The sequence below is a fragment of the Bufo gargarizans genome, chromosome 8 (assembly GCF_014858855.1).
Source record: "Bufo gargarizans isolate SCDJY-AF-19 chromosome 8, ASM1485885v1, whole genome shotgun sequence".
In the NCBI taxonomy this organism is placed as follows: domain Eukaryota; kingdom Metazoa; phylum Chordata; class Amphibia; order Anura; family Bufonidae; genus Bufo; species Bufo gargarizans.
The window spans coordinates 45,241,526-45,259,847 of NC_058087.1; the positions used below are offsets into that span (position 1 = coordinate 45,241,526).

At 45.6% G+C, this 18,322-nt stretch overlaps 1 protein-coding gene across 5 annotated transcripts in view; it reads right to left on the minus strand.

Annotated features, from left to right (window-relative positions):
- Positions 1 to 18,322, minus strand: part of PDE1A (phosphodiesterase 1A) — a 386,882-nt gene that overhangs the window by 35,914 nt on the left and 332,646 nt on the right. For all 5 annotated transcript variants that reach the window (XR_006391047.1, XM_044303311.1, XM_044303313.1 and 2 more), the window contains exons 7-8: positions 13,887 to 13,987; positions 9,980 to 10,105 (exon numbers count right to left, since the gene is read on the minus strand). Coding sequence is in view for 4 of the 5 variants with exons in the window: in XM_044303311.1 (XP_044159246.1) it covers positions 9,980 to 10,105; positions 13,887 to 13,987 (227 nt within the window). In the remaining variant the exon portion in view is untranslated. The remainder of the gene's footprint in view (positions 1 to 9,979; positions 10,106 to 13,886; positions 13,988 to 18,322) is intronic.

Below are 18,322 nucleotides of genomic sequence, written 5' to 3' on the forward strand. Positions count from 1 at the left end.
CAGATCCGTTTTGCCGGATGACACCGGAAAGACGGATCCGGCATTTCAATGCATTTTTTCGACTGATCAGGCATTTTTAAGACTGATCAGGATCCTGATCAGTCTTACTAATGCCATCAGTTAGCCACATTTTGCCTGATCCGGCAGGCAGTTCCGGCGATGGAACTGCTTGCCGGATCTCTCTGCCGCAAGTGTGAAAGTAGCCTTAAATGTGCAAAAGCAAAGACAGGCAATGTGATAAATAACAAAAGATCCAATACCTGCCTATTACATCCCTCACCGCTGCTCTGGTGTTCCTTATCAGTCTTTGTATAATTGGCTGCAGCAATGGCCGTTTACCCATGAGATTGCAGCAGCCAATTACTAGCCTCAGCAAAATATGGAATGAAACCGCTTAGGCCAGTGATTAGAGGGGAGCACGGGAGCAGTAGTACTGGGGCAGCAGGAGATCTAGCAAGTAAGCAATAGTTATTTATCACACCGCCTGCTTTTTCCCAAATTTATCTCTACGAACTTTAACAACCTCTTTCAACTATCGTTATCATAAATAAGCATATTTCTTAAAAATTCGATCCAGCCCGTTCGCCAAAATTTTCGAAAAGATTTGATCCGATCCGAATTTATTTGCTGTGAATCGCGTTAAAAAACAGCTAGGCGTCACTATTAGAATCCCTGCACACTTCATTTATTAGGGCAGTTACGGTGCCAAAACTGACCAAATAACTCAAGTATGAACTCAGCCTTACAGGTCAATGTTAGAGTCAAGAAGAAGCGCACTCCATTTACACCATCATCAGCTGATTCCACATAGATGTCTACAGAACCTGTTCTATTAAATGCTTATACAAGTAGAGCCCCCCCCACAGAGTGGAGAGGGTCTCAGCAGTAAGTTTGTGTTGACATCACTGATTATTTTGCCCATCCTCTGATCCATCAGAACAATAACCCACAAAAAAAAAAATATTATCCTGTCTGTTGAGCATCCGCCTTCACTCGGTCAGCATTCGGTCAGTAATTCATCAGTATTGCTAAAGCCCAAAAAAAGAAACAGTAGTGGATCTAAAACATAGATGACACTTGAATGGAATATTTGCATGTCTTCTGTGTTTTGTACCCACTCCTGATTTTGGCTACCAAATCATAAGCCAATTCTGATTGGACCATACAGGCCTTACAGCTGCTACACAGATAGGATCCGTTGTGCGTCTCATTTTTCCTTCCTTCTGACAGATCAGAAGAAGGGTCAATTAAATGATGATGTCAACCAGGCCAAGAAGGCAAAATTGTGGCTCAGTCATGGAGTGGGGTGGGTGGGAGAACAGCTTGAGAAGTCCACAGAGTGGCCCAATGATATAGTGTTGAGGTAGCAGCAGCATGAGAAGACCACAGAATGGCCCATTGACATAGTGTGGAGGTGGCAGCAGCAGCATGAGTAGACCACAGAGTGGCCCATTTACATAGTGTTGAGGTGGCAGCAGCATGAGAAGGCCACAGACTGGCAAGGTGACATAGTGTGGAGGTGGCAGCAACATAAGGAGGCCACAGACTGGCAAGGTGACATAGTGTGGAGGTGGCAGCAGCATGAGAAGGCCACAGAGTGGCCCAGTGATATAGTGTTGAGTTAGCAGCAGCATGAGGAGGCCACAGAGTGGCCCAGTGACATAATGTTGATTTAGCAGCAGCAGCAGCATGAGGAGATCACAGAGTGGCAAGGTGACATATTGTGGAGGTGGCAGCAGCAGCATGCGGAAGCCACAGAGTGGCACAATTTCAGAGTGTGGAGGCAAGGCAAGGTGACATAGTGTGGAGGTGGTAGAAGCAGCAGCAGCATGAGGAGGTGCAGTGACCAGAAACAGGTTCGCTGACTCCACTTTAATGCAGTGCCAGGGTCAGGTGGATAATATTCTGTATTTGTCATGACGCCAATTGCAGCGTGCGCAGGGTACTATCCCAGGGCCCTTCCAAGGTGTTATAACGCACGTCCCAGTTTAGGAATGCAAGAGTGGTGTAATGGCCTATAATGTAGTTTTGTGGTAGTTGTGGTAGTGTCTCCTTCCTGGGTATGGCCAGACTCCTGGCTCCTGGCTCACTTGCAATAAATTTGAGTGTAGTGATAGTAGGAGTAATAGAGGAACTTGGCATAATAAATAATGTCCAGACCTTTAGATGAAGTTCAAACATTTCTTTACTTGACATAACTTGCATCCAAGCAGTATACAGCTTTGGTCTCTTGGTCCCAGCAGGTTTTGGCAATCATTGGCAGTAATGAATACTTCTACTTTAAATGTGGAGCTCTTAGATAGTAGCGGGGTAGAGGTCTGTAGTAACACAACTCAGGGGTGTTACAGAGGCTACAGAGTGGCCCAGTGACATAGTGTTGATTTAGCAGCAGCATGAGGAGACCACAGAGTGATCCTGTGACAGAGTGAGGAGGTGGGTGGCAATAACAGTAAGGGTCAAATAAATGATGAAGACAACCAGGCCAAAAAGGCAAAATAGTGGCCCAGTCATGGAGTGGGGAGGGTGGGAGAACAGCTTGAGAAGTAGTAGCCCAGTGATATAGTGTTGAGTTAGCAGCAGCATGAGGAGGCCACAGACTGGCAAGGTGACATAGTGTGGAGGTGGCAGCAGCATAAGGATGCCACAGACTGGCAAGGTGACATAGTGTGGAGGTGGCAGCAGCAGCAAAACAAGGAGGCCACAGAGGGGCACAATGACAGAGTGTGGAGGAGGCAGCAGCAGCATGATGAGGCCACAGACTGGCAAGGTGACGATGGTGGGTGTAAGAAGGAACACTTGGCATCATATGTGCGGCATTAGGCGGGTGGCAGCATCAGAATAGTAGATGAGGCAGGTAGCCAGAAGAAACCGATCTCTTTTGTCAAGGTTTCGGTGAGGCAGCATGGATGATCTAATCTGATGCATCAGGCATTGGTGGGTGGAAATCCTGGCTGATCCACGCCTGATTAATCTTGACAAAGGTCTGTCTCTCCACATTTTGGGTGGAAAGACACGTTCTTCTTGGCCCTGTCACGGCAGACAGGATACAAGATACACAGGATATAAACAAACAAGTGTCTAGGCAAGAAGCTGGGGATAGAGGTCACCACCTGACAAATCCCTACCAGCTCTCCCTAGACTTCCATGCCCACGTTCAGACCCTGAAGGTGGGAAAAAACGTGTCCTCGTGCCTAGGCTGAAGATTCCCTAGAATCCCTAAGATGGTGAAAGGGGGAAAGAGGCAGCCTGCTCCCTCAGGACCTGGAGGGGGCAGGCGTCTCTCTAACAGCCAAAACCAACTTATATTTACTGAGCAGGAACAGTAAATCCTTCCTTCTTTCCTCTGAGCCAAACAGAAGCTATAACCCGCACAGGACACTGGGAGTGGGCATAATTTAAACTCAAACCAACGACCCCATCCAGTGCACCTAAAGGAAGGTGGAAATAGCTCAATTCCAAAACAAAAAGTCTACACACGTGCTGCTAACCTGGCAGACCTGTGCACATAGCCTGAGCAGGGCATGACAGGCCCCCACCGCACTAAACACCCGCTCTGATGCCACACTACTGGCCAGTCAGGACAGCTTTTCCAGGGCAAACCCGGCCAGTTGCGGCCACAAATCGAGTTTTGCTGCCCAGTAGTCCAGCGGATCTTCAATGTGGGGTGGCAGGGTTCTGTCCAAGTATGCCACCACCTGCTGGTTAAGGTTCTGCTCCAGGTCTAGCTGCTGCTAGTGAGTAGTTTCTTCAGTAGGGGGGTGAAGAAAGCTGCTTATCAGCAACTCTAGACTCAAGTTGCTGCTGATGGAGCTGGAGCTGCTCCAACCCCCCCCCCCCTACCCCGCCACAGCAGCCATGGCAGTGGAACATGAGCGCTGAGGTCCCCCCCCCCCCCCGGTCAGACCTGTGAGAGGATGGACAATCATGCAGATAGGCAGCAGCCAACTGACTACATAAGATGTCTTAATAGTATTTCAGTTTGTCCTCCCTCTCAGCGGGTGTAAAAAAGGCCCCCATTTTGTACCGGTAGCGAGGACCTAACATGGTGGAGAGCCAGTATTCATCCCTCCGCCGAATGGTGACAATTCAGCTGTCACTACACAAACAAGAGAGCATGCATCGGGCCATTTGCGTAAGTGACTCGTAGGGACTCCCTGCCTCCATCTCCATTGCATACTGCCACGGTGTGTCTGGGTCCTCTGCCTCGTCTTCTTCACCTCCCTCTTGCTCCTCCGGCAGCTCCTGCTTCTCCACTACTGTCACCTGTGTAGGAAAACCACCTATTTCGCTACACATTGCTTGCGCTCCAAGGTCCTCCTCCTCCTCCTCCTCCAGTTCAGCCCCCACAGGGCTCATGTGGCCGTGAAATCGAGGTGCCATGTCTCCAGTCCCCTGACCAGCCAGATTTACCAGCATCTTTTCCAGGACATGAATTTGTGGTATGATGTTGTTCATCCTATAGTCCTGGAGATTGACAAATAACGTGGCCTCCTCAAAGGGCCTGAGCAAATGGCAGGTGTAACGCATGAGTTGCCACTGTCTGACATCGAAGTTACACAGGGGAGTACTCCTGTCCGCTTGGATCATCAAGAAATTGTTTATGGCCTTCCTCTGTTCGTATAGTCGGTCCAACATATGCAGGGTGGAATTCCAACGGGTGGAAACGTCGCATTTTAGCCTATGTTGGGAGATGCCGTTCTGCCGCTGCAGCTCAAGGAGGGTGTGCTTTGCGGTGTACAAGTGGCTGAAGTGCATGCAAAGTTTCCTGCCATTTTTAGGATGTCTTGCAGATGGTTGGAAGACTTCAGGAAACGCTTGACAACCAGATTGAACATGTGTGACATGCAGGGCAGACACCATGTTCTTCCCGTTGTCGGTCACAATGGTTCAGATTTTGAGTTGTCACGGAGAAAGCCAGGATTCGATTTCTTGATGAAGGACACGGAGCAGTTCCTCCCCTATGTGACTGAGTTCGCCCAGGCAAACGAGGTGCAGAAGAGCGTGACACATCCATGCCCTGCACATGTGGTATGCTGGAGGGGCACTGTGAATTGTCCCTGCAGTGGAGGTTGAGGACATGGTGGAGGATGAGGAGGCAGAAGCGGATATTGTCGCAGGACCAACGGCGTGAGAACGTGGAGGCGGAAGCGGCATCACTTGGCCTAGTTGCTGGTGTGGCTGTGCAGGAACCACATTCACACAGTGGGCTGTGAAGGACATGTATTGTCCCTGACTGTAGTTACAGCTCCACACGTCGGCGCTACCGCTGCACTTTGGCAGACACCGACAGGCTCAAGGACTGGCCCACCTTCTGTTCTACATGTGTGTGCAGGGCTGGTACTGCCTTTTTGGCAAAGAAATTACGGCTTAAGACTCTACACCTCGGCTCGGCACAAGCCATTAGTTCTCTGAAAGGTGCAGAGTCCACCACTTGGAAAGGAATGGACTGCAGCACCATCAACTTGGCCAGGAGCACATTCAGCTTCTGCGCCGTTGGATGAGTGCACGCATACTGTTGTCTCTTTGCAATCGTTTCGGTGATCGATTGCTGACGAAATGACTGACGAGTAGTAGGAGGGCGAGGAGCAGGAGCATCAGGACCAGTAGATGATGGGAAGGACAGACAGCTCCCTTCGGCTGAGGTAGTGGAGCCTTGACTGCCTAAAATCGGCTGCGTGCCACTGGGTGATGCAGCGGTTGCTGTGGCAAGTTGGACCACTACATTGGAGCCACGGTTCTCCCAGGCCATTTTATGGTGACGCTGCATATCTTGACGCAGGCCCGTGGTGCCAACATTGGCACCCTGGCCACGCTTCACCTTCTGCCCTCAGATACTACAAATGGCCATGTTCACCTCCTCCGGCTGCTTAACAAAAAACTGCCACACCACCAAGTAGGTGATTTTACCCCCAACACTCCGCACTAACTGACTGCTACCGCAGCTGCCTCTGTTAACTCCTGCACCACTACTTTCCGGGCAGGTAGGCTCCTGCGAAGCGGGTGGTCTACCCCGAGCACGTTTGGCTCCCGACCTCCCACTGCTGCGACCCTGCTGACTCCTGGCCACGGTACCGACTTGCTGGCTCCGCCGCTGCCTCGCGCACAAGCTACCACCCTCTTCTCCCGATGACGATAAAGCCCCTTCGTCACCCTGCTCCCAATTGCGATCGGCTACATCATCATCCAGTACTGTCTGCACATCACTGATGTCCTCCTCAACCGTCTCTGAGCCAGGAGCCTGAACGCTCGCAACACCAGCTCCTACGCCACTCTCCTCATCACTACTTGCACGCCTAGTGGAGGAAGTGGCAGATGTCTCCTCCAGATCTTGGCTGGGCAGTAGCTGCTGACTGTCCTCTAGTAGCTCGTCCTTGCTGTATAGTGGAGCTGAGCCCACAGCATATAATACTTCTCTGGCTGAGGGAACAGAAAAGGACAGAGGCAAGTTGAGGACAGGTGAGGGCACAGGGCCTTCTCCTGGGCCATGCCAACTAAGGGTTGTGTCTGACGAACCCACCGACTCTTGGCTGGGGGTGTCTGATGTCACTTGTGACAAAGTGGATGACTGAGTCAACCATTCAAGAACCGCTGGGTTGCTGGTCAAGACACGACCACTAGATGACACTGGGAGCTCAGGCCTCTTGAAGTGACGCCTGCTACCACGCCCCCTTACTCTGCTGCGACCTGTCCCTTCTCCAGGAACATTTATGCCTCTGCCCCTCCCCTGTGCAGGGCCTGTGACTTCTCTGTCTGACATACTGTTAGATCAAATAAATAAATAAAAAAGAAACTAATACACCCCAAAAAAGGCTGTAATTTTCTCACTTCACCACACAATGGCTAATAAGCCCCTTTTTTTCCACTAATACACCCCAAAAAAGGCTTTAGAACATATAACTGCACCGCTGAACGGCAAATAAGCCCTTATTTTTTCCCACTAATACACCCCAAAAAAAGGCTTTAGAACATATAACTGCACTGCTGAACGGCTAATAAGCCCTTTTTTTTCCCACTAATACACGCTAAAAATGGCTTTAGAACATATAATTGCACCGCATAAGGGCTAATAAGACGTAGAAATATTTCCTAGTAATACACACTGTTAATGGCTGTATCACACACCACTTGCACCTCAAAAACAATAAAGGTTTGCTGGAATTACAGAGGTATCATCTATTGCAAACCTGAAAGCAGCAGTATAATGGCAATTTGGATCCCCAGTCAGTGCAGTAAGGTGTAATAGGATTGTTCCTATTACCCAGGCTGTACATTACCCTATTGGACCCTGTTCTGCTTAAATTCTGTGGAATAATTCCTCCCTATCCTTATCGTACACTTCTAATGATCTTTCCCTGAACTTCTATTCAGCAAAATAAAAGTTTTCAAGTCTTTCCTAGCACTGTCCCTAGCGCCTGCTAACATTTCTCCCTGCACTAAGTAAACTGGAAAATGGCTGAATCGAAGATGGCTGAGGCTATTTATAGGGCTGTGATATCACAGAGCTGGCTGGCTGCTGATTGGCTGCATGCATGGCATTGTGGGTGATCCCTCATTCACAGAGTTCCTTGCTCCGTGTCCTAACATGTACAGCAGCCATTTTAGGAAAAAATATGATTCGTTACCATGAAGCGTCAGGAAATTCGGAGCGAATTGAATTTTTCCTGAAATCCAGATCGAATTCCACTTTGTCAACTTCGATTCGTTCATCTCTAATCTTTATATGTTTCAGGAACAGACTGACCGATTAAGTAAATGCTGTGGTTCTCATGGAACCTGCAAGTCAGCAGAGCGAGGCCCTATGGTTCTGTAATATGAACAGGGCCACAAACACAGATATCACAGGACCCCATAGCAAAACTTAGAAGAGCCCCCCGGTGCACTTTCTGATAAATATACTCATTTTTATTTGTGCAGGGATCATTTAATAAAGAATTCACACATTCTCCGACTTTCTCTGACTTGGAAGAGGTGTTGCTGTGGATCCGGTGTTACATAAATATGACCCTCATCTGAACTCCGTGGAGGAATTTATCAAGATGCCAGTCTTGATGTATTACGATGTGGAGTGAGATGCACCTAGATTAGTAAGAGGTACAGGGCAGGCCTCTTAATAAATTAGGGGCATCTGGCCCTCTGTGCATCAAAAAGTTTAATACATTTCAGCTTTAATTAACGCCAGGCTGTAGGAGGCCACACCCTCACGCTAAAGGCTACATTCACACTAACGTTGTGTTATGCAAAACACGGATACCGGCCCCTGTGCATTCTGCGGGGCCGCGGCACAGAGCAACGCATGCGGACAGCACACCGTGTGCTGTCCGCATCTTTTGCAGCCCCATAGAAATGAATAGGTCCGCACCCGTTCCGCAAAATTGCGGAACGGATGCGGACTCATTCATACTGTTGCGTGAATGTAGCTTAAAACCTGTCCACACCACATCCACTTTTTAGAAAGTTGCCATGCCGGGCGTAAAAGTGCAAAAAGTCGCAACTTTTTGCACAGAAATTATGTCTCCGAAGATTTGTACCAGCAGGAAAATACACAGCTGCTGACCTGTTCTTATGGGCTCATGCACAAGACCGTTATTGGCCCGCAAACTGCAGTTCAACAATATAAGGCCACCGGCCATTTGTGTACCTTATCACAGATGTGGACCCATTAACTTGTTCTATTTTTTGTGGTGCGGATGGTTAATGGACCCATTCAAGTTCAATGGGTCTGCAACAGTCTGCGCCAGCTAAACGGATGGTGCCCGTGTATTGAGGACCTCAATTTGCAGTCCCCAATGCACGGAACAAGTAGCACACGTTCGTGTGCATGAGCCCTATGTCAGAGATCAGTGAAACCTCTGATCTCCTCCATTTAACCCCTTGTATGTAACACTCAACATTGCTTGCAGCATAAAAGAAAAGTACACAACTCTGGCTCTCTTTAACAGGCTGTCTATTTGCAGTGTGATACCTGTTGTTAGTGCACACGTTAGTACACAGGCTACTGTTTACAGTGATGACTAACTGTCGGCACTCCATCTGTGGTGAAACTATGACTCCCAGCATGCTCGATTAATTTCTGTGGAGTTCTAAAAACAGCCAAGCAAGTGTGCATCTTAGGAGTTGTAGTTTTACCACAGCTGGAGTGCCAGAGGTTAGCCATCACAGGAATAGGTGTTTATGCAAGTCACTTATTGTGTAAAATATTCCTAATGAATAAAAAACCCAATTATGGGATTAAAACAATGCTAACAAAATTAAAATTAAGAATTTGAGAAAAAATATATATGAAAAAGATGTAAGCAAGGACAATATTTTAAATTAAAAATTATCACCTAATCATTATTTTTTTTTTCTTATTTTCTTATTTTTATTTTTTACTAATGAAATCCATATACTGATGGCTATTTTTTTTTTCTAATCTGTTTTTATTTTCTGTAGATTATTTTATAGTTTTTTTTTTTGTACATGATGTGACACAGTGAGAGGTTTGGTCTGGGAAAACAGGTATTTTCCTCCCAGCATGTGCTGCTGGGATGATTTACAGCCAGGTGAGGTCAAGTACCGGACCGGATTTTAAGTGCCGCTCCCGGTTTTGGCAGCACCTGGCTGTCCTTAAATAGACAGCTGGGCTCAGAAGCCAGGTCTCTGTGTTGGGATCTGGGAGCCTTGTGTCTGGATGAAGGCTTGCTACCTGTTTGGCGTGAAAACAGGTTGGTGCTGCTATGGTCAAGGACTCTTTGAGGCAGAATTGCCGCATGGTGTGAATTTCCACCAACACCGCAAGGTGGCTTTTTGCTTGTTTATGACTGCTTGTTTTGTCACTTGCCTAAAGTGTGAATAAAATACTGAACTGTTTGATCCACAGAGCTTGTTGTTGCCTCTATACTGCGTCCGCTAATCCTGTCTACCAAAGCGAAACCCTACAATTATTACCGGGCAACTGTCTTGCCATGATTTAAACATTCTAGTAAACGTTATATTTTACCTCCAGTCATCTTTGGACAAGTTTACCAATATGTTCATGTCATCCTCTTGCATAATACGATAGGCGGCACTGACATGATGATTTTCTAGAACAGAACGGTCATTGTACAGTATTGCAGCATCAGACCTAAGCAGGAAAAACAAAAATAGAGAGATGTTAATTGTATAACAGTTTTTTTTTTAGTATGGTAGTATGGCCCTTTATAGTCCTGTGTACCTAGGACTGATACCATTCTACTGTGCATACAGGGGTCAACTGCCTGGTAAAAGAAAGGTATGTAGTATGTGAGCCCCTGCGGACTGCAAAATACATACGGTTGTGTGCAGCGCCACTTAAGGTAAGGCTACATTCACACAAACGTATTTTATTTCCATGTCCGTTCCATTTTTTTTTTGGCGGATAGGATGCAGACCCATTCATTTCAATAGGTCCGCAAAAAATGCAGACAGCACACCGTGTGCTATCTGCATCCGTATGTCCATTCTGTAGCCCTGCAAAAAAAATAGAACATGTACTATTCTTGTCCGTTTTGCGGACACGGATAGGCATTGTTACAATGGATCTGCAAAAAAAAATAAAAAATAGATACCATACGGACGTCATCCATTTTTATTTTATTTGCGGACCGCAAAACACATACGGTTGTGTGAACATAGCCTAAGGCCTCTTGCACATGGGCGTCACGGATTTGGTCCGGATGTATTGCGGGTAACCCGCGCTAGTGCGCACGCAATTTCAGTCAGTTTTGTCTGCCATTCCATTGTTCAGTTTTCTCAGCTCCATTGCAAAGCATTTTAATGCGTTTTGCACGCGCGTGATAAAAAACTGACTATGGTACCTAGATCCGAACCAAGACTTCTTCACTAAAGTTCGGGTTTGGGTTCAGTGTTCTGTAGACTTTATTGTTTTCCATTATAACATGGTTATAAGGAAAAATAATAGCATTCTTTAAGTCAGAATGCTTAGTAAAATCTCCATTGAGGGTGGTGAGCGCGATGATGTCAGTGCAGGTCTTTTTGCAGGTCCTGCAAGAGGAAGAAGACGATAACAGCTGAGGTGAGTGATTTTTTTTAATTATTTTTTAACCCTCAATGGACATTTTACTTAGCATTCTTTAAAGGGATTCTGTCATCAGAAATTAGTCCTATAACCTAAACATATGGCGATGTCCCTAGTAATACACTGAATCCTAAAGTGACTTTATCAAATGCTCCTGTGGCTCTATAATCATAAAAAAGAGGTTTATATCACCTGTCACTCACTTCAAAATGTGTCCAAGGGGACGTCTCATGGTGAAAGGTGCCCAACGCCACCCTCTGAAGTGAAATCGCCGCCCTCCCTTTCATTATATCCGCCTACCTCAGTTCATCGCCTACCTCAGTTTCACCATGAGACGTCCCCTTGGACACATTTTGAAGTGAGTGACAGGTGATATAAACCTCTTTTTTATGATTATAGAGCCACAGTAGCATTTGATAAAGTCACTTTAGGATTCAGTGTATTACTAGGGACATCGCCATATGTTTAGGTTATAGGCCTCATTTCTGATGACAGAATCCCTTTAATACAGAATGCTATTATTTTCCATTATATCCATGTTATAATGGAAAATAATTAAGTGAATGGACCTCATCCCTATTTAATTACCGTACATCATCTTCTTAGCAACATCTGCAAAAATCGCATAGCGTCCGCACTTGCTTTTTTTTTTTTTACGCAGCCCCATTTACTTATATGAGGCCCGAGTTGCGTGAAAAACACACAATATAGAGCATGCTGCGATTTTTCACGCAACGTAGAAGTGATGCGTGAAAAACAAGGCTCATCTACACAGCCCAATTGAAATGAATGGGTCCGGATTCAGTGTGGGTGCAATGCGTTCACGACACGCATTGTACCCGCGCAGAATTCTCGCTTGTGTTAAAGGGGCCTAAATCTGAGTCTATTTTATTTTTTTATCCACCTACTGTATGGCTTTGTCTGCAAATAAAAACCTGAATATGTAAACCCAGCCTTAAAACAATCAGCTGTTTCCACAGAGCTCTTGTCTACTGGATAGGTTTCTGCAAAACTGTTGCATGTCCCAGAATATTTTTTGAATGATATTTAAAATAAAATTCAAAAATATATTTGAGAAAGAAAAGAAACAATACATTTCGTATTTTTATATTCTAAGAAAATACATTTAACATGCCATAGCTGTTGATGGCAGAAGTAATATTTAAGATAATAAAGCATCCATATCAAGTAAAAGTGTTGTCCCACTATTGAATATTGTGTTTCTTTGAAAGTTAATGCAAAACATAACAATTATTAATTTGAATCAAATTACAAAAATCTTTCGATGTCTAGAAGTTGCTGTTGCATACTTGTCTCAGTGCCCCCTGGTGTTCTTTTAAATCACTTCTCCTAATGTGTCCCGGGCTGGTGAGCAGACTCTTATTGGGTGGCCTGTTCAATATCAGGATTTACATCCAAATTCTCCTTTACGTAGGAAGTGGAGTGATTTCTGCTATTGCGCAGGAAGAGGAGCATGTGTGTCCACCAGCACTGGACCGGTTAGGAGGAAGTTCTGAGAAGGCGATCAAAAGAACACCAGGGAGCACCATAACAAATATGTAACAACGATATCTACACAAAGCAGTGTTTTAATCTGGCCATACGCGTTAAGATCAAGCTTCCAGTCCCCGCCAGTCAACTTCTGCGCGATTGGGGTCATGCCACTGACTGGTCTCACTGCTGATCTCCAAGCTGCGCACATCACCCTGTCTTTGTTGAAGTTAATGGACAGGGAAGGAGTTCCATCGAAGACTGAGCAGTGGAGAACAGTTAAGTATAGATCTTGTCACAGGTACCATTGACGGGAGGGAAATTATACAAAATATGTCTGAACAAACCCTTTTCTCCTTTAAATGTTTGCTAGTTTAAAATGTGTTAGCACTTGAGAGCGATGGTGAGATCCTTACTATTTAAAGACCTACTTTCCACCACCTACAATCATTCACTACCTTAGCAAATCTCTTTTGTACAATAGCAATCTCTTTAAGGCCTCATGCACACTGACAGTATTTTTTCACGGTCCGCAAAACGGGGTTCCGTGATCCGTGATCCTGTTTTTTCTTCTGTGTGTCTTCCTTGATTTTTGGAGGATCACCAGACCAGAAAAGTGAAAAAAAAATCTAAGTCAAGTTTGCCTTGAAAATGATAGGAAAAAAACGGACACGGATCACGGACGCGGATAACAATCTTGTGTGCCTCCGTGTTTTTTCACGGACTCATTGACTTGAATGGGTCTGCGAACCGTTGTCCGTCAAAAAAAATAGGACAGGTCCTATTTTTTGGACGGACAGGAAACACTGATCACGGACGCGGATGACAAACAGTGCATTTTCCAAGTTTTCAACGGACCCATTGAAAGTCAATGGGTCCGCAGAAAATCACGGAAAACGGAACAACGGATACGGATGCACACAACGGTCGTGTGCATGAGGCCTAAAGGTGTTATTCAATAGTAGAAATACCCCCCCCTCCACAATTCCCGGGCCTCTCCTATAGACGATACTTACCCAGTCCCAGGCACCCGTATTGCTCTGGATCACTGCATGGCCACCACTGCATCACCCGTGATGCTTGGGAGGTTGGTCACCGCCACAGCCTGCTATTGGCTGCTCACCCCCATTGCCAGATTTTTTTATCTGCACATCGGGAACATGCAGTGGTGGTCGTGCAGTGATCTGGAGGGACGCGGGTGCCAAGGACCAGGTAAGTATCATCTATAAGAGGGGCCCGGGCATTGTGTGTGTGTGGGGGGGGGGGGATATTTCTACTATTGGATAATCCCTTTAAGTCTTTAAACACTAATCGTGCCTCTATAAATGCTACAAGTAAGTTACCTAATGAGTCTTACCTTGTTTGTATGTGGAAGTTGTTTGTGGTCCCTGTGTGCTCATAGTCGTGGATAGCAGCAGCTAAGATCATTGCCAAAATTTCCAGTTCTGTGAGCCAGTGCTGCAAAAGTCCAGCATCGGACATCATTATTATTATTTATTATTAAAGCGACATTCATTCCATAGCGCTGTACATATGAGAAGAGGTGCACATACATAATACAGACAATTGCAATAATCATAAACAATGTACATTTATCACAATTTACCAATAGCCTAAAGGGCACCACAAGGAGGTTCTCTCTTCTATACTATGGATTTGACTTTTTATAAAGGGCATTGAATTTGGTACACAAGGCTAAAAAGAACTGGTTTCTTAAAGGAGTTGTCCACTTTTTATTAAATGATGGATAGGTCATCACTAGGTGAATGCAGGGGTTCCTTTGAAGTCAATGAGAGCAGCACGGCAGTGACAAGCTCAATCCACTACAAAGTAGACAGAGATCTGTTTCTGGCCCCAGTGCTGTGGCCAGTGGGGTGGGGCTAGGGGGTCTCAGACCCCAACAATCTGCTTGCTCCTGAGGATAGGCCATCACTTAAAGGGATTCTGTCACCTCCCCTCAGCCAAAAAACGATTTAAAAGCAGCCATGCAGCACAGCTTACCTGGATTAGGCTGTGCTCTTTTATCTTGAAATCCGTCCAGCAGTTACTTCAAAAAACGACTTTGATCAATAAGGAAATGTGTTATGAAGGTGCCCAGAGGGGCGTTTTTTTCTTCCTAGTGAGCCCAGTACCGCCCCTCTTTCAGTGCCCAGCCCGCCTTCCTTGTATTTTCTAACCGCCGCCCCCAGCCTGCCACAGCCTCCCCTCCCTCTCCTCCCCCTCCCTCACGCCGAACGAAGTCTCGCACAGGTGCAGTACCCACTGAGGGCTGCGCCTGTGCGATCATCAGGAGACTGAGGGCGGCAGCTTCATCTTCGTCACTGGGCATGCGCCGAGCCCAGTGACGTCCGATGCTCGCTCTTCCCTCAGTCAGCAGTGTAAAAATCCCTGTGTGCAAAGACCCTGGATATAGCTGCCTAATGGTGGAAAATGTGGCAGCATCTCACCAATGTGGGGGAGTATATAATTTGGCCAGCATTCGATGGACATTGCAAGTGAGCCACACTGGAGGCAAGCAGAAATGTCATGTGGGCATAGCTCACTGTGATTCAAATGCATTGCATTATACTTTATTATAATGCAACACATTATAATGTGTGTGTGTATAGGGAACAACACTGTGCTGCCACCTACTTGCCAACTGTATTATTGCTTTTGGATAATATGTTGTCGATGCACAAGTATCTTTTGGCTATGTGACTTCATTTGTTCAGGTCCTTAAGCTTTAGTAAGAGCACACGGCTGAGAGATTGTACATAGCAGTGCTCTTCAGAAATCAAGTCAGAAGCAAGCAGGCAAATTGAAAAGTGGCAATATACCAGATTCATGTGTGTAAATCCAGCTCACCTTGTATTCGTAAGCCCTCGTGCATGGAGCAAAACAGGTCAGACCTCCAATCGTGAGCAATAAGAATTAGTTTGAGCACTTTTGTAGTTGTGGTGGTGTTCTTTCTATTTTAAGGTAACAGTTTAACACAAGGACACATCCATCCATACCAGTGCAGTTGATGCGTTTTGAACAATTAAATTCATGCCCTGCCCTGTGGGTGTTCTGAGGAGATCTGTCAGAGTTGCTGTGTCACCGCCAGTTCTGTGAGAAGATCTGGCAGACGTTCTTCTCTACCTCTTGTATGATGTTCTTTGTTTTGGTTTCACTTTCTCATCTCCTTTCCTTCTGCCAATCGTCTTCCTTTATAATCCCTCCCATACTGCCTCACTTTGCGGTTTATACTACTTCCTGGATGAGGTGTTCACTGATGGAGGCTGCTTCTGGTGTTTGTTCAGATAAGTCATTTACTTTATTGTGTTTCCTTGCTGGCTTGATTCTAGGTGACCCTGACTCCATCCGTATTAAGTGCAGGGAGGCGGTGGTCGTGTCCCCTCACTATTATAGGGTTTTCAGGTGTCACACAGTATTAGGTACGCGGGCATGCAATGGTCTACCATACAGACCCTTGCATGTGCATAGCAGTCAGGGAGAGCTCTTAGGGCTTTATAGGGCTCACCTATAAGCTCCTTAGTTTGGGATCAAGCCAGTCGCTCGTTTATTTATATGTTCCAGCTATCTGCTAACTTCATTCGTGACATGCTGCACGTGACTCGATCTGACAGTTTGTTTTGTTGTGGGTTTGAGCTGAATCCCATCTCCTCCCAGGTGTTGCTCTTTAGATAATTGGTGAGGCGATTTATTCCTCCCTCTCCCTATAGCCTTTGCGGGTTATAGTTCTGCCTTGTGTGAGCTCTGGAAGTTTGGTATCTTACCTACCGTGACAGCCGAACGTGGAAGTCCAAATAAAAAAATTATCCTCCAAAGGGAAGCTTATTGGATTTTCAGGCTGAACACTAGATTTCCGTCAGGTCTTGAGGAAGGAACTGATGTATTTTTATTAATTGTTGTTTGGTCCCTTCAACTCATGCTTCAATTTATTTTAAATTATAACTCAATATTAGCTTATGCCATTGTACTGTTTTTTACAGTAAGGTTCACCTGAAACCATTTATTTGGTTTATTTTATTTTATCTACACTATGCGGCAATAATATACACAAAAAAATTATATTTGTTTTAAATATACATCTGTTGATGTTATTATAATATATATTTCTAATAGATGATTTTATACAATACAGGTCATTGCCGCCTAGTTACACAAAATATATATACAGTACAGACCAAAAGCTTGGACACACCTTCTCATTCAAAGAGTTTTCTTTATTTTCATGACTATGAAAATTGTAGATTCACACTGAAGGCATCAAAACTATGAATTAACACATGTGGAATTATATACATAACAAAAAAGTGTGAAACAACTGAAAATATGTCATATTCTAGGTTCTTCAAAGTAGCCACCTTTTGCTTTGATTACTGCTTTGCACACTTGGCATTCTCTTGATGAGCTTCAAGAGGTAGTCATCTGAAATGGTTTTCACTTCACAGGTGTGCCCTGTCAGGTTTAATAAGTGGGATTTCTTGCCTTATAAATGGGGTTGGGGCCATCAGTTGCGTTGTGGAGAAGTCAGGTGGATACACAGCTGATAGTCCTACTGAATAGACTGTAAGAATTTGTATTATGGCAAGAAAAAAGCAGCTAAGTAAAGAAAAACGAGTGGCCATCATTAGGTCCCGGGCTACTTGAGAAACCTTGACGTGGTGCCCGGGCTTAGACATGTTCTACACCGTAGGACATGTTGACTAATCTCTCAATTTTAAAATCAGTTTGAGGGTTTAGTGAGACCACAGAGTGCACCTGTATTTGTTGTTGTTTTGTTATATTGGCCATCATTACTTTAAGAAATGAAGGTCAGTCAGTCCGAAAAATTGGGAAAACTTTGAAAGTGTCCCCAAGTGCAGTCACAAAAACCATCAAGCGCAACAAAGAAACTGGCTCACATGCGGACCGCCCCAGGAAAGGAAGACCAAGAGTCACCTCTGCTGCGGAGGAGAAGTTCATCCGAGTCACCAGCCTCAGAAATCGCAGGTTAACAGCAGCTCAGATTAGAGACCAGGTCAATGCCACACAGAGTTCTAGCAGCAGACACATCTCTAGAACAACTGTTAAGAGGAGACTGTGTGTGAATCAGGCCTTCATGGTAGAATATCTGCTAGGAAACCACTGCTAAGGACAGGCAACAAGCAGAAGAGACTTGTTTGGGCTAAAGAACACAAGGAATGAACATTAGACCAGTGGAAATCAGTGCTTTGGTCTGATGAGTCCAAATTTGAGATCTTTGGTTCCAACCACTGTGTCTTTGTGCGACGCAGAAAAGGTGAACGGATGGACTCTACATGCCTGGTTCCCACCGTGAAGCATGGAGGAGGAGGTGTGATGGTGTGAGGGTGCTTTGCTGGTGACACTGTTGGGGATTTATTCAAAATTGAAGGCATACTGAACCAGCATGGCTACCACAGCATCTTGCAGCAGCATGCTATTCTATCCGGTTTGCGTTTAGTTGGACCATCATTTATTTTTCAACAGGACAATGACTCCAAACACACATCCAGGCTGTGTAAGGGCTATTTGATCATGAAGGAGAGTGATGGGGTGCTGCGCCAGATGACCTGGCCTCCACAGTCACTGGACCTGAACCCAATCGAAATGGTTTGGGGTGAGCTGGACCGCAGAGTGAAGGCAAAAGGGCCAACAAGTGGTAAGCATCTCTGGGAACTCCTTCAAGACTGTTGGAAGACCATTTCAGGTGACTACCTCTTGAAGCTCATCAAGAGAATGCCAAGAGTGTGCAAAGCAGTAATCAAAGCAAAAGGTGGCTACTTTGAAGAACCTAGAATATGA